The sequence below is a fragment of the Sphaerodactylus townsendi genome, linkage group LG01 (assembly GCF_021028975.2).
Source record: "Sphaerodactylus townsendi isolate TG3544 linkage group LG01, MPM_Stown_v2.3, whole genome shotgun sequence".
NCBI lineage: Eukaryota > Metazoa > Chordata > Lepidosauria > Squamata > Sphaerodactylidae > Sphaerodactylus > Sphaerodactylus townsendi.
The window spans coordinates 103,269,247-103,283,613 of NC_059425.1; the positions used below are offsets into that span (position 1 = coordinate 103,269,247).

A 14,367-nucleotide genomic window follows, 5' to 3' on the forward strand; every position below is an offset into this window, starting at 1 on the left:
TCCCAGGGGGAAAAAACTACAAGACCTATGTGTCTCACACACCTTTGGTGAGTTTATAAAACAGAGCTTTTTAGAAAAGTCTTTGGCTCCTCAAGGGAATTTCTTTTGAATGTCTTGAAAGACAACACTCTACACTGGAGTTTATTTAAGATTTTTCTGCAGTTTGTTGTAATTCAGTTGTGCTGATGTTACCGTTGTTTCTGCTTGTGGTTGCTACCAGTTAAATGAAAGAAAGGCAGACATAACGTTTTAAATAAATTCCAGATCTCTCTCTTTGTATGTGAATAGAAAACAAAACAAAAATCCATTAATTTTTCAGTTGCTTCCTTATCTCTAAGCAGATATAACCCAACTGCCACAAAAGGTTGCAAAAAACCTTAATACCACACACTCCTTATAATATGGAAACCATATATTAAATGGCAAAACTCACCTTACAGTTGTCATACTGTTGCTGTAAAGTTGGAACATCCCCACCAATGGGCATTTGCTTTTTTAGCTCTTCATCTTTCAGATTCAGCCATTTCAGAAGCTCTTCCAGCGATGTCAACAATTTATTCCACTTTTCTGCACTGGCTTCCAAGTGAGCCCTATAATGACATACCAAAAAAATATTGGAATGCATTAGGGATATACTGCATTTTAAAGGATAAACCCTGTACCATTATGAATTGAGAATGTTATCTTAAACTTTTAATGCAAACAGGTGCTCAATTGGTCTATTGAACTTAACAACTTGAAAATATTTTGCATATGAAGAGCAGAAGAATCAAATCGGAAAGGGTGTTGTCTGCAGATGTCAGAATAATACCTTAATGGTGTCTGAATCTAAAATCCTGTTGCCTAAATATCCAAATGGACGAAGTAAACCCTCATTTTCTATTTTTATTTAAGATTCTAAATACTACAGTGTCTAGAATGGGAGGCTGTAGAACAAAGTTAAGAATCAAAAGCCTGGCTAGTCAGAGTATTGCCATTTACTGTGCTATGCCTTCCTTGCACCCCAGTGGATGCAGTGCAAAACTGCATTAAAAGTAAAATAAATCAAGATACCCTACAGGCTGAATAGTGTTTAAAATGTAATTAAATCTAGTTGAGGGCGGAGGGGAGGAGTTCTAATCTGTTGCACATGGTAGCATAAAGGGGGGGCGGAGTGTCCTTTTCTTACTTTGATAGATCATGGGAAAACATTAACTCCTCCCCTTCTATTCATAATATTAACAAAATTTGCTCCTATACTACTATTTAGTATGTTCTAAACTGCTAACCAGGGATGAGAGAAGTTGAGACCAAGACTGACAAATAAAAGAAGAGGGGAAATGAAGGCAGCTCATGAATAGATGGAGTAAAACACAGGAGAAAAGTGAGGAAAAGATTAAGATATTATTTGCTGAACATACCAACAGAGCTACACTTTTGCAAGATCTGGATGAGCAGATAAAACTATGGAGCTGGAAAAGAAGAAAGGAACAGACTGCTGGAAAAAACAACCTTGTTAGGAGACTGTATCAGCCACAAGCTCTGCTGACAGGCCTTGCCTTGCTACAGGGCTGGTTTCGTTGATAGGTTTAGCAGGATCTGATAGGCAAGCTGACAGCCAAATAGCAAGCATTGCAGAAAATCCTGGCTAGTCAGAGTATTGCCATTTACTGTGCTGTGCCTTCCTTGCACCCCAGTGGATGCAGTGCAAAACTGCATTAAAAGTAAAATAAATCAAGATGCATTCAACAGCCCGCTAGATGACTTGGGCCCCAGGAATTTCTGTTCTTAACTGATAAACACTGCAATGTGGGGGTGCTTGAATTATGAAGTAATACTACTATTAGTATACGCTTGTTATCATCAGGACTGCTTGGTTGCATAAATTATCCAGTAACCTCTCTCTGATTTCAAATTCACAGTTTTAGTAGTTACTCCAAACATGCTGTACAAGCTTGTCAGTTTGCTAAAGGTCACATTAAAAGCCCAGGTATAGATTCTAAATCAGTGTCTGGAGTGGGAGGCTGTAGAACAAAGGTTTTCTTACTCATGCTTTGGCTAATTTCATATGAAGTTGGGACCAATGTGAACAGTGGTTTTGCACACATGTGCATGTGTATAAAGGACAAACAGGATAACATGGTGTTTTGCACATTCTTCAACTGAGCAAGCAAAGTATCCTAACATTTACACATAGTTAAGGAACAGATTCGCTTGTTTTGTTAAACTGATTCCGGCTGCAGTCTGAACATCATAGCAACACCATCTTCCCAGACTCAACAGCAGTGTATTGAAGCTACTCTTCAAGCACATATCTGTCAGGCCCAACTTGCCACACAAGAAAACAAAAAAAAACCTAATCTATTCCAGAAGGATATTGTGAGTTTGCCTGCCAACACCTTCTTGGATAAGGAACAGATGGAGGAAGATGGCCCCAGTCTGTGGAGATTGCAGGAAGACCCATCCGACAAGGTAGTGACAGCATCTGGGGCTGAACAGGAGTCTTAGGCTGAGGTCAGCACACCAATCTGTCAGTCTCACAACCCAGGTTCCAAGGCTGAAACAAAAGCGCAGCAGCCACCAATCTTGCTTTCAGGGTCACCAGAGTCTTTGGGAATAATAAAGAAGGTGGGCTCAGAGGGAGGAGAAGGAGCAGTAGCATAGTGCATGATTGGCAGCCCAGCACCTTTGTCTCTGAACTTGAGTTACCAAATCATCAGGGCTCTCAGCTACAACAACTGCTCTGTCAGTGCTGAGTGGTACCTGCCTGTGGATGTCTTGGCAGGTTGGGGAGTTGCACCTATTCCTGATCAGAGTTTCCCTGATAAAAACAGCCAGAGAAGGCTGAATCGGTATGGAAGCCACTTAGCCACTATCCTTGACCGATTATGCACAACGTGCTTGCTGCATGATGGAGGTAAATACCCATCACAGCAAGATTTCTTGCACAAACCTGTTTCCTCAAGCCCTGCTTTCACTTTCTGCAGCAAGTGAGACTATTTTTAGCATGACTTTTAACTTGCTTCGCTGCCGGAGCAGTGAGCACAGCTTCGCCCTGGGGATCTTCCCTCCACCCAGAGTACACCTTCCCAATCTCCCCCCTCCCCCGGCCCTTCAATGTTGCTGGCTGCTTCAAGTAACAGAACCAACCTCTAATTTTCCTGATTTTTCAAGATATTTAAGAGAGCTTTGAAATAACAAGCCTCTCTCCTCCTGGCAGTAGTAGCACCAGCAGCAGGAAGTGTTATGAGGAAGGGAGGGGGAGAGAATATCTGCTGTATGATGGTCCCCTTCTTTAGCAGCCTGTAGTCCAGGGAATTGCTTTGCCTCTTTCATTGGAGCTGAGCAAGGGGAGGCTTACTTTTGGAACAGTATATAAGTGCAGCTTAAAGGGGTAGTCTTGACTACTGGGTGTAATGAGATCTGTGCCATTAAGAATCATTCGTTGAGCAGAGTTAAGAGAGCTCTCTCCAGAAAAACTCCAGCAAAGGGAGTAAATGCCTCCTTGCATGTTAACAGAGAAATGTGAGAAGACTTCTGCAAGTCCACTGAGCAGAGAAGAAGAAAAGTTGGAATTATATCCCCCCTTTCTTTCCTGTGACTCAAACGGGTTTACAAACTCCTTTCCCTTTCCCCCTCACAACGAACACCCTGTGAGGTAGGTGGGGCTGAGAGAACGCGGAAGAACTACGATTAGCCCAATGTCACCCAGCTGGCTTGTGTTGGAATGCACAGGCTAATCTGAATTCCCCAGATAAGCCTCCACAGCTCAGACGGCAGAGCGGGGAATCAAACCTAGTTCCTCCAGATTACAGTGCACCTGCTCTTAACCACTATGCCACTTCTGCTCCCAAAGTAAGTGCTTCATGCATACTGGGGCCTTGTAAACCTTGCTTGCTCCCTAGAACTTTGTGTGCTTTACCTTTGGACTGGATTTGGACTTTGTTGCTTGGACTCACCCCTTGGACAGTAACTGTGCTTATGTTTTGGATTTGCCCTTCTATTTTGGTGCTTGGACACCTAACTGTTTATGTGCTGACCCTGGTCAGTGCTTTGGAATACCCTTACTGTCTGTTGCCCCAGGTGACTACTTGAACTCAGACAAAGGATTTTAAAAAGCATGCATTATTCTTACAACTTCAGTTTGCGGTTTGAAAGTAGTATGCACCAAAGAAACCTCAACCACAGCTCTGCATGAATATTCAGATAACAGAGAATCTAGAATGAGAATGAAGACAACACTGGCTTCATGAGCCTAAAGGGAGAATTTCTGTGGCAACTGGTTTTTGCAGGGTAAAGACTGCTGGCTGAATGCTTCTCCTTGGCAAAGTACTCTTGATCCCTGGAAATATATTTTTCAGTACTCTCCTGGGGTCTATCCAGCAGCACTTATCTGTAGCTAGTTCTGTCTTTTAAATCTGTAACACTTTATGCAACTGAAAGGAATAAAACTACACCACTCCTGCGCAAAAGGACAACAATCTTCTCATATACCATTTGAGTCCACTTCAGCTTGAGTTAAATGTTTAAGTGGCACATGAGGCATCTGCTAGCTTGGCACAGAAGGTTAAATAACTGATCAATCCTCCTCAACTGATGAAAGAGGATTTATGAATCAAGGAATGATAACCCACAAGACACTAAATATACACAAAAGAGGAAGAGCTATACATTAGTTCTACTATTTGTGGATTTCCCAGATCTTATATTTCAGGTATGGCCAAAGTAACATTTTGTGAGAGATGTGAATGAGGGCTGAAGATGAGGAATTATTGCGATAATAAGGTAGTGGTAGTAGTAGTAGTAGTAGTAGTAGTAGTAGTAGTAGTAGTAGTAGTAGTAGTAGTAGTAGTAGTAGAAGAAGAAGAAGAAGAAGAAGAAGAAGAAGAAGAAGAAGAAGAAGAAGAAGAAGAAGAAGAAGACAGCATTGCATGCCACCTATAGTGAAGGGCAAGAAAAACAGATAGAAGAAACACCTTAGGGAACTTCTACCCCACTACTCCCAACCCTAACCACAAATAATTATACTTTAAAAGGGTTAAATGTGAATCCCCCCAATCCGACCTTTCACCATATAATTGGAGAAGCATCAAACAGTTTTCTTCATATCAACTCACACATTACAGATTACAAAAGGGTCAGAAGTAGAGCAGCCATGCTACAGAAAATAGTTGTAAACAAGTCCCATGCTGAGTTGTATACCAACTCTGTTATTCAGGAGGCCTTCTTATTATTCAAAAGACTGTTTATTTGTGCATCACTGGTAATAATTCATTACTTGCAGAGAACTCTCTTATTGTGCTTGAAGTAGCTCCGTGGTTGTTGTCTCTGGATTTCACCCACAATATACACAGCTGATAAATGTCATCTGAGCATCATGTTCCATGAGTAGAGACAAATTGAACAAACTGTACAGCTATTTAAAACAAGGTTTTACACACCCTTCATAACAATACTCAATACCTCACCCACAGACTCCCCTGTGGGAATTAATGACTGGCTGAAGTAAATGACTTGAGGGCAGTTTGAGCCATTAATTTTTCCCAAATGATCATTAATCCCAAAGAAAGACTAAGCTGCTCAATTGTTATTGCCAGAACTTTGCAGCTGCTGATTAAAGTATTAACATATAAATGGCTCCTCATCTGTTCCTTGTTGATTTGTGAGGGATGTTTATGGAAGTTAGACATTTTCCAAAGTGTCAGGGAAGGAGAGAATAAGAACTGAATAAATATGCAAATAAATATTTGGGAACTACTTACATGTGCTAGCCTCCCAAGCTATTTCTGAAAGAAAGCACTGGCTCAATTTGGGTATAGAAATCCAGAAATTCTGGCTTTAAGCAAATAACTACGATCAATTTGCAATATGGTTGACTGGACTTTGAACTTAGATGGGGAACAAAATCCTCCTTTGAGTACTCCTCCAAAAATACCAAAACAGACATTCCCAGTCAAAGTGGTCTGGTGCAATCACGGCTAAGACTGGATGCCTAGAATACAAATTCTGCAGGTAGGCACTTCTGATCACATTCTTCTTAACTGCTGTTCCCAAAATCTATTTATTTGCATCATTCATATTATAATTATTGTTTACTTAAATTATTTACATTTCCCCTCTCCAGTAATAGTCCCTCTACTCATAGTCTCCACTAATTTCCTAAAATATAAAACACCAACTTGAAAATAAGAATCAACCAGCGCTCAGAAAACAACAGATTGGAACTTACTGTGAAGATGTCTTCTATTCTGTGGGGCAAAGTCATTCACTGATGGTTAGGTCACTCCCCCTATTATCCAAGCAGGGCTATGGAAAACTCTTGCTCCTCCCCAGAACTACAGTGCTTCCCCCTCCTCCCTAGGAGTAACAAACTCTGAAATATACTCTTTCTTTCCCTGAAAGCAGCTTAACATTAGGGTAGGAAAAAGTGAATACCATATATACTCATGTATAAGTCGAGTTTTTCAGCACATTTTTGTGCTGAAAAAGCCCCCCTCGACTTATACACGAGTCAGGTGTATTTTAAAAAATATTTTAGGATTTTTACTTTGTCAGTCACTGGGGGCGCAGTTTTTAGGCTAGTGCAGGGGTCGGGAACCCGCGGCTCGCGAGCCGCAAACGGCTCTTTCGGTTTACATGGTGGAAAGCGCTCCCAGCCCCTTCCTCCTGGGCAGCGTGGGGAATCTGCCCCGCAGAGGCGGGCGATGAGAAGAATAGCCGGGCGTCGGGTCGCCGTGCACCGATCGTATCACCGCATGAGGCGGCGGGCTGAGAGAAGAAAGCTGGCGCCGGTCGCCGACGACACTGTCCGCCAGCTTCGCGCAGAGGCGGGGAGAAGAAAGCGGGCGCCGGGTCGCCGTGCACCGTCCGCCCAGGCAGAGGCATCGGGAGAGAATTGGCAAAGCGGCGTCGGTCGCCGTGCACCGTCCGCCCCCCGCAGAGGCGCAGGGAGAGAAGAAAGCGGCGTCGGTCGCCGCGCACTGTCCGCCCCGCGCAGAGGCGGGGGGGGAGAGAAGAAAGCAGCGTCGGTTGCCGCGCACCGTCCGCTCCCCGCAGAGGCGGGGGGGAGAGAAGAAAGCGGCATCGGCCCCCGGCAGAGGTGGGGGGAGAGAAGAAAGCGGCATCGGCCACCGTCCCCCCCCGCAGAGGTGGGGGGAGAGAAGAAAGCAGCTGCCGCTCCGCCGTCCCCCCCAGAGGCTGCCGCGCCACCGTCTGCCCCCCGCTTCTTGGGGGGGGGGAGAAGAAAGCGGCATCAACGCGCCCGTCCCTTATCACTCTTCCAGCGCCGCGTGTGCTGAGACCATGAGCGGCAGCGTGAGCGGAGCATGTGCAGGGGATTGGCCTCTGAGCACATGCAAAGCGCGGTCACGCTGGGGCAAGGCCTTCCCAGCGGTTGCTGGCTCCCTCCCCCCACCCCGTGCAGAGCGCAGCTGGGCAGCTTATGCCCTTCCCGCCGTCACGTGACTTAAAAGTCCCCTCCCGGAAGTGGGGGGGCGGTGGCAGCGATGAGTCACGTTCACGTCCATCCCTAGGTCAGGAGGGCGAGAAGAAGTCACGGCCATGGGGGGTGTAGGGGGGTGGGCTCCTCGGTCTTGGTGCAGCAGGTCAACCTGCTCACAGAGGGGCATCGAGGGGGCCGTTGCAGGCATTTGGAAGAGAAGCCGCGCTCCTGGGGTGTGTGTGTGAATGAGTGACCAGCAGCCTTTGGTTGACTGCAGCCAGTGTCCCCCCCCCCCCCAATTAAGCAAGGTGGTCCCCCATCCATCCACCCCCATACTGGTGCTGGCGCCTCATCAAGAAAGCGGCCGCTGCGCCACTGTCCGCCCCCCCAGTGTCCCCCCCTCCCCCAATTAAGCAAGGTGGTCCCCCATCCATCCACCCCCATACTGGTGCTGGCGCCTCATCAAGAAAGCGGCCGCTGCGCCACTGCGCCACTGTCCGCCCCCCCCCCCCAGGTGGGGGGGAGAGAAGAAAGTAGTGTCGGCTGCCGCCAGGCCACCGTTGGCTTGTGTGGGGAATCCCCCCCCCCCCGGGTGCAGCTCCATGAATTTTCTTTTCCGGGGAAAATGGGTCCAAATGGCTCTTTGAGTGTAAAAGGTTCCCGACCCCTGGGCTAGTGGCACCAAAATTTCAGGTTATCATCAGGTGACACTCCTGATGATACCAGCAAAGTCTGATAAAGTTTGGTTCAGGAGGTCCAAAGTTATGGACCCCCAAAGGGGGTGCCCCCATCCCCCATTGTTTCCAAAGGGAGCTAATAGTAGATGGGGCTACATTTTGGGGGTTCATAACTTTGGACCCCTTGAACCAAACTTCACTAAACCTGGGTGGTATCATCAGGATAATCTCTTGCTAATACCAGCCAGGTTTGGTGATGTTTGGCTCAGGGGGTGCAAAGTTATGGATCCCCAAAGTGGGTGCCCATTCCCCCATTGTTTCCAATGGAAGCTAATAATAGATGACTGCCGCCTCCTCCCTGCCTAGAAGCCAGGGGGCAAGGGAAACTCACTTCCCGGCTTCCAGGCAGAGAAGAGGGGCCGCTACCGCCACTTTCTCCCTGCCTAGAAGCCGGGGGTGAAGGAAACTCGCTTCCCCAAGCTTCTTCAGGGCAGTGAAGAAGCGGGGACGCCGGGCCGGGCCGCCTTACTCTTCCTGCCCTAGAAGTCGGGGCTAAGGGAAACTCGCTCCCTCGGGCTTCTAGGGCATCTGGAAGAGGGGCTGGAACCCAACTTGTGAATAAGCATGGCTAGTAAGTGAAGCTTACTCACAAGCAAGCCACACTTACTTACGAGTAAGTGGGGCTCCGCACACAAGATGCGCCCAGAGGGTTTTTTGCCTCGGGGCACTATTTGGCCCTGGTACGCCTCTGCCCCCCCCCCCCCCAGCCACACACACCTTATGACAGGCTTGCATGCAATCAACTAAGGCTGCCTTCTTATAGCTTGTCCTCTTAACCTCTGGCATCTTTCATGGTCTCAACCTGGTCCCAACCTGACCTGCTTTAGAAACCTTAGTTCCTGTAAATGCATGCTCACAATCAAGCTAGCCTTCCTGTGCTCTGATGCAGAGTTGTTTACTGTGCTACTACATTAACCTTCAATGAAGACATAAATTGAAATACATGATTTTAAGTTTCAGTTTTTAGTGCAACCCATTTAACAGTGATGGGTGGAGTAGGAAGGAAGTACACAAGACTGAAACCCCTCATCCCCTTTCAAAGGAGAGGAGAAAGAGTTTGGATTTAAACCCACACCTTCCTCTCCTGTAAGGAGATTCAAAGGGGTTTACAAACTCCTTTCCCTTCCTCTCTGCACAACAGACACTTTGTGATTTAGATGGGGCTGAAAGAGTTCCACCAACCACTCTTGTCTCTTCTCCTTCTCCAACTTGAGTTCTCCAACTTGAGGGTGAGTTCTCCCACCCTCCTCATAGTCGGCTCAAAGTGCTGGGTGGGTGGCGGTCATGTGGCGGTCATGTGGCTAAGTACTATGGGTTGGGGAAAGACCTGGTGACCTAACCCCTAAAACCTTCACCATGAAACTCTATGGATCAGATCCGACATACTTCAAATATGGTGCTCAACAGTAGCCCCCCCCCAGGCTGAACAGCATCAACCACGCAACTGGGGAAGAGCGAAGGAGGACCCAAAGTATTCAGGACAAGGATGACATGAATGGGGGAAACCCTTATGGGACCCCAATTGCTGATGTAGTCCATGACGAAAAGGGTTACCTGAACTTCAAAGATCATTATATCATTGGAACATGGACTGTGAGAGGAATGTACATTGGAAAGCTGGAGACCATCAAAAGGGAAAAAGAAAGGACAAGTGTGGACCTAGTGGAAGTAAGTGAACTACACTGGATTGGATCTGGAGACTTTAGCTCGGATGACTATACCATTTATTACTCATGGAATGCAACAGAAAGGAGGAAAGGAGTTGCCATCATGGCCAATAAAAGGATTGTAAGATGCATCAGTGACAGAATCATGTCAATCAACATCAAAGTTGAGTGAGTGCAAGCATCATCAGAAAAAATAGCTTAAGGTTAAAATAACAACATAAAACATTGGTAAGGTAGCTTTCGTTCCAAAAAACAAGCAAAGTGAAATACAAAAAAATATTGCTGATAATCCCTGGCCGGCAAAGTCTCTGGCTCCTTGAATTATGGACCTGCATAACAACCTGCTTACATTTTGATGTTTACACATAAAATGCTTCATACATTCAGATTAAGAGCACCATCTAAGTGGGAGGGGGGTGAATCTATCTGTAGAAGTGGTGTGTGGCTGTGTTGGCAGATTTCCTTTCCTGGCGCTTACCTCGGTGGAGAGCTGGCTTCGCTGGTGCACAGCCATCACTGCTTCACTTCCCTTCCCACTGCAACAGCATTTCCACAATGCCCCTGTGTAGCAGGGGCGGGCCAGGGGAGGAGCCGATATTTGTCAGTTTCCTCCTGGCCTTTCAACCTGTTGTGCCACAGGTCTTGCCTATACACTTATGGCTCCTAAAATGGTGCTGTATATCTGTTAAGCTCAATGGGGGCTTCTCAGCAGTGGGATGGCATTTTTGTATTTAGTGTCTCCTCATGCTGCTGGAAAGCCCCTTTTGGACCAGCAACGGCACTACAGCCAGCCACCTGGACCTGTGTATGGGGCTGCCCAAGTGTAATAATTTACTAGGCAACTCTTTATTAATATTTTACTCATATCATATCTTACCGAATGCTGGCAGATTTTGCTTTCAGGTCATTCCAGCGCTGATTCATGTCATCAATACGGTGCTGTAGCAGTGCAGCCTCTTCAGAGTTGCCCAAGGCTTTTACCATCTTCTGCCTATTTCCATCAATGCTCTTGAAGATATCATTGTGAGCATCAATTTCAGCCTGTATGTCCTACAAAAACAAAAGAAAACATTTTGCCCCATTGTGTTGATCCTGTAAAAATAAATCAAATTTTAACTCAAAAATTTAACCCTTCCCCTTCTGGTTGTTGTTCAAAACTCAACTGGCCAGACATATACTACATCTGCAGAAGCATCTCTCTCAGTGTTCTTTACTGTGACAGTTTGGTTGAACTGAGTAAGGCCTTTTGAAGGTGCCATCCTGAAAACAGGTAGGATCAGTAACTGCCTATATTCCAGCATTCTCTGCATCGTCCCATCTACTGACATATCCTACCTGACTAGATCAGGAAGGTTTCCACACTGATATTGCTCCACAGAATGTGTAAAATGGAGCTTTCCAGGAGAGCATTTTATGGGGGTCATTGTAGATTTTAATGTTTACTGTTTCTAAATTAGTATTAATGTATTTATTGGTGTCTTGAAGTCTTGAACAGAAAGAAAAGGATATATGTGTGTATGTGTGTGATGTATCTTCATGAGCCCAAATAACACATGTATCTTCATGAGCCCAAATAATGTATATATTTCTGAAATTGCATATTACAAACATTGATATTACATATGTAAATAAAGATGAACAAGTGTATATATTGAAAAGTATATGTTTTATTTACGCTGCCCACCATCCAAAATACGTTTAAAAAGGGCTGATATTACCATTACATTTTTAAAGATGGAATTTTAATCAGTATATAATGAAGATGGCCAGATAGCCATCCACAGACTATTTCAGGTGTTTCCAAGCTTGTTGAGCCTGTGGCCATTTTTTATAATTTGAGAGCACAGAATGGGCACCACCACAAAATGGCTGCTAGGAAAGACTGGGCCAATCCAAAGAAAGCTGCTATAGCAATCACTAAAAGGTTGCAAAGTTGCAAGTCAACCACTTTCCTACTATGAAACCACTTATTTCTAAGTCCCCTCTTCCAATGAGGTACAGGAGACAGGACCGGCTCTTTGCTTTTAGGAAAGAAGTGAAAAGGCGCCAGGAAACACATCTACAGGCATCATGGTGCCAACAGGCAACACACTGGGAATCACTGGGCTAGATGTAATCCTCATACCCTTGCCTTCAATAGCCCTTATGTCACATAATTTTTCAAGCTGTATAATTTCACAGTTTAATGTTCTACCTCTCACCTGATTTATGTACACTATATGAAAATGCATATATTTCTGTATGATATGTATGGCAGAACTATATATCTGCTAAATAATTTTGACTTCATTCCTCCTAGACAGTGCAAAATTTGTACTGGAGCTTGTCATTCTCAGTGTGTAAGCCAGTTTTTAGGGGAAAGAGTGCCCCTTGAAAAGAATGTCATTTAAGTAGTTAGCCATCACAGCTTTATCAAATCAAGAAAAGAAAAGCTTTCAAGAAAAGAAAATCTTTCATTTTTTTTCATATGCAAAGCAAACAACACTATCCCACTGTGAGAAAAATGGCAGAGGGATTACGAAGGATGCTACCCAAGATCAAGGAAAGAATACTTATACAGAGAAATATAAATCTGAAGAATTTCCATGGGGACATACAGTATGTTTCCAAGGGATTAATCAGTGATGATTACTACAGAAACCTTGTGGTACTCCAAACACAATCTCCCTTTTGTGGGAGCCAGTTAAAAACCCAGAATTCCTTGAAGATTTGATTCCTTTAAATTCTGTTCAGCATGCTCCCTGATCTCCTAAGTGAGACTTTACACAGGGGCCCAGGAGGATAACATTGCATTTACAAATGGCTGTTACAGACAAGGCAGGCTTTTAAGAAATTTTAACACTGCTCCTGTTCATTTACAATATTGTAAAATGCATAATTACCCTCACTGGAGGAAAGAAAACAGATGCACAGATTAAAATATGGCATCTCTGGGAAACATAGAATGCTTCACAAAAGGCCTATACTGAAACAAAACTTGGAAGTGTTTGAAACTGTGTGTATGCGCACAAGCAAGTATTCTACACTGCAATCCTATGCAGTATTCTTTTAGCCAAAATTCAATGAAATCGATAGTTTGGAATGGAGTAACTATACATTGTATTTATGGATTTATTTATTTAGGCTATTTCTATGCTACCTATTCATAATCCTGATTTATGTGACTTGCAATTAAATAAAATAACATTTTCAAAGACACTAGATATAAACATTATAAAAACTCTCCATAAAAGAGAAGCAGACCATTTTTAAAATTTGATAATATAAAACCTCTAACTAAAAGCCTGAGTAAAAAGGTGTTTTTTTTACCAATTGGCTATGCTGGCAGGGACTGATGGGAATTGTAGTCCATGAATATCTGGAGAGCCACAGGTTGCAGACCCCTGATCTAGAACCTGTAAGATAGTAAAGGAGGCACCAAGCAAGCCTCAAAGAGGATGTCCTTGCAGAAGTAAGGTGCCACCACAGCAAATGCCCTATCTTTAGTTGCCATCTACATCACATTTGAAAGCAGGGGGATAGACAGCAGAGCTTGAAAGGCTGATCTTAACAGACAGCTGGATAGTATAGGAGAAGGTGCTTCAGGAAGGCTGACACCAAGCTATTTAGTACCTTAAGCACATGAACTACCACGTTGTGCCTGGAAATAGATGGCTAACCAGTGCATATCTTTCAGCGCAAGGATGATACAATTTCTGTAACCAACCTCTGATATTACCCTTGTGTGGCATTTTGGACCAGCTGAAGTTGACTGCTGTAATGAGAGCATGAATAATTTGACCAAAGCTCGTGTTTTGAGGAATAGACATAGTTGGAGAACCAGTAAGAGCTAATAAAATACACTACATGCTACAAAGGAGACCTGAGCCTCTAACGCTAGGCCAGAATACAGTAGCAGTCCCAAGCTACTTCAGGCAGGAAGGTCCCAAATTGAACGGTAACTTCAACACAACATCATCTCTCGAGACCTTCGCCGTTGAGCTGGATCAAAGCAAAACATCAGATTCAATACCTGGAAACCTGGGGTGATCATAGACATTCTACCCACAGCCAATATAGGAGAAGACCAAGTTAAGCTCTGCTTTCAAGATGAACAAGCTGAACTCTGCATTCCCAATCCTTTAATGGAATGCAGTTTTATATTGTGGCTCAGCTAGGAAAGGGAAACAGAGTGTTGCCAGGCCAAGGGGGATGGAGACAACTGTTCTTGCATGAGCCCTTTTATACCAATTTGACAAGATAAAAGGAGAGGGGAAGGGCTAGTGACAGCAGTGAGCAATTTGGAGCAGCATTTCTACTCTCTTCCCTGCTGCTTGGTGCAGTGGGAGCATGTTTTCACATGCCCAGGAGGAAACAGGCCAGATAACACTGAATTGTAGTAACTAACATACAGTAAGCAGCAGGATTTTACAATTTTAAACATGCAATCCCAATTTTAATCTCATGCTGGAGAATGGGAGGGACAGATTTTTCAAAATTAATTTGGGTTTACATGTAAATAAAGCAAATCTCCTCTCACGAGATTAACTCTGCTCCTGCAAAA

General features: G+C 44.5%; 1 protein-coding gene across 7 annotated transcripts in view; it reads right to left on the reverse strand.

The window, feature by feature from the left end:
• Positions 1-14,367, reverse strand: part of UTRN (utrophin) — a 438,418-nt gene that overhangs the window by 144,940 nt on the left and 279,111 nt on the right. For all 7 annotated transcript variants that reach the window (XM_048489265.1, XM_048489284.1, XM_048489276.1 and 4 more), the window contains 2 exons: positions 10,702-10,874; positions 434-590 (listed from right to left, as the gene is read on the reverse strand). In XM_048489265.1, coding sequence (XP_048345222.1) covers positions 434-590; positions 10,702-10,874 — 330 coding nt within the window. The remainder of the gene's footprint in view (positions 1-433; positions 591-10,701; positions 10,875-14,367) is intronic.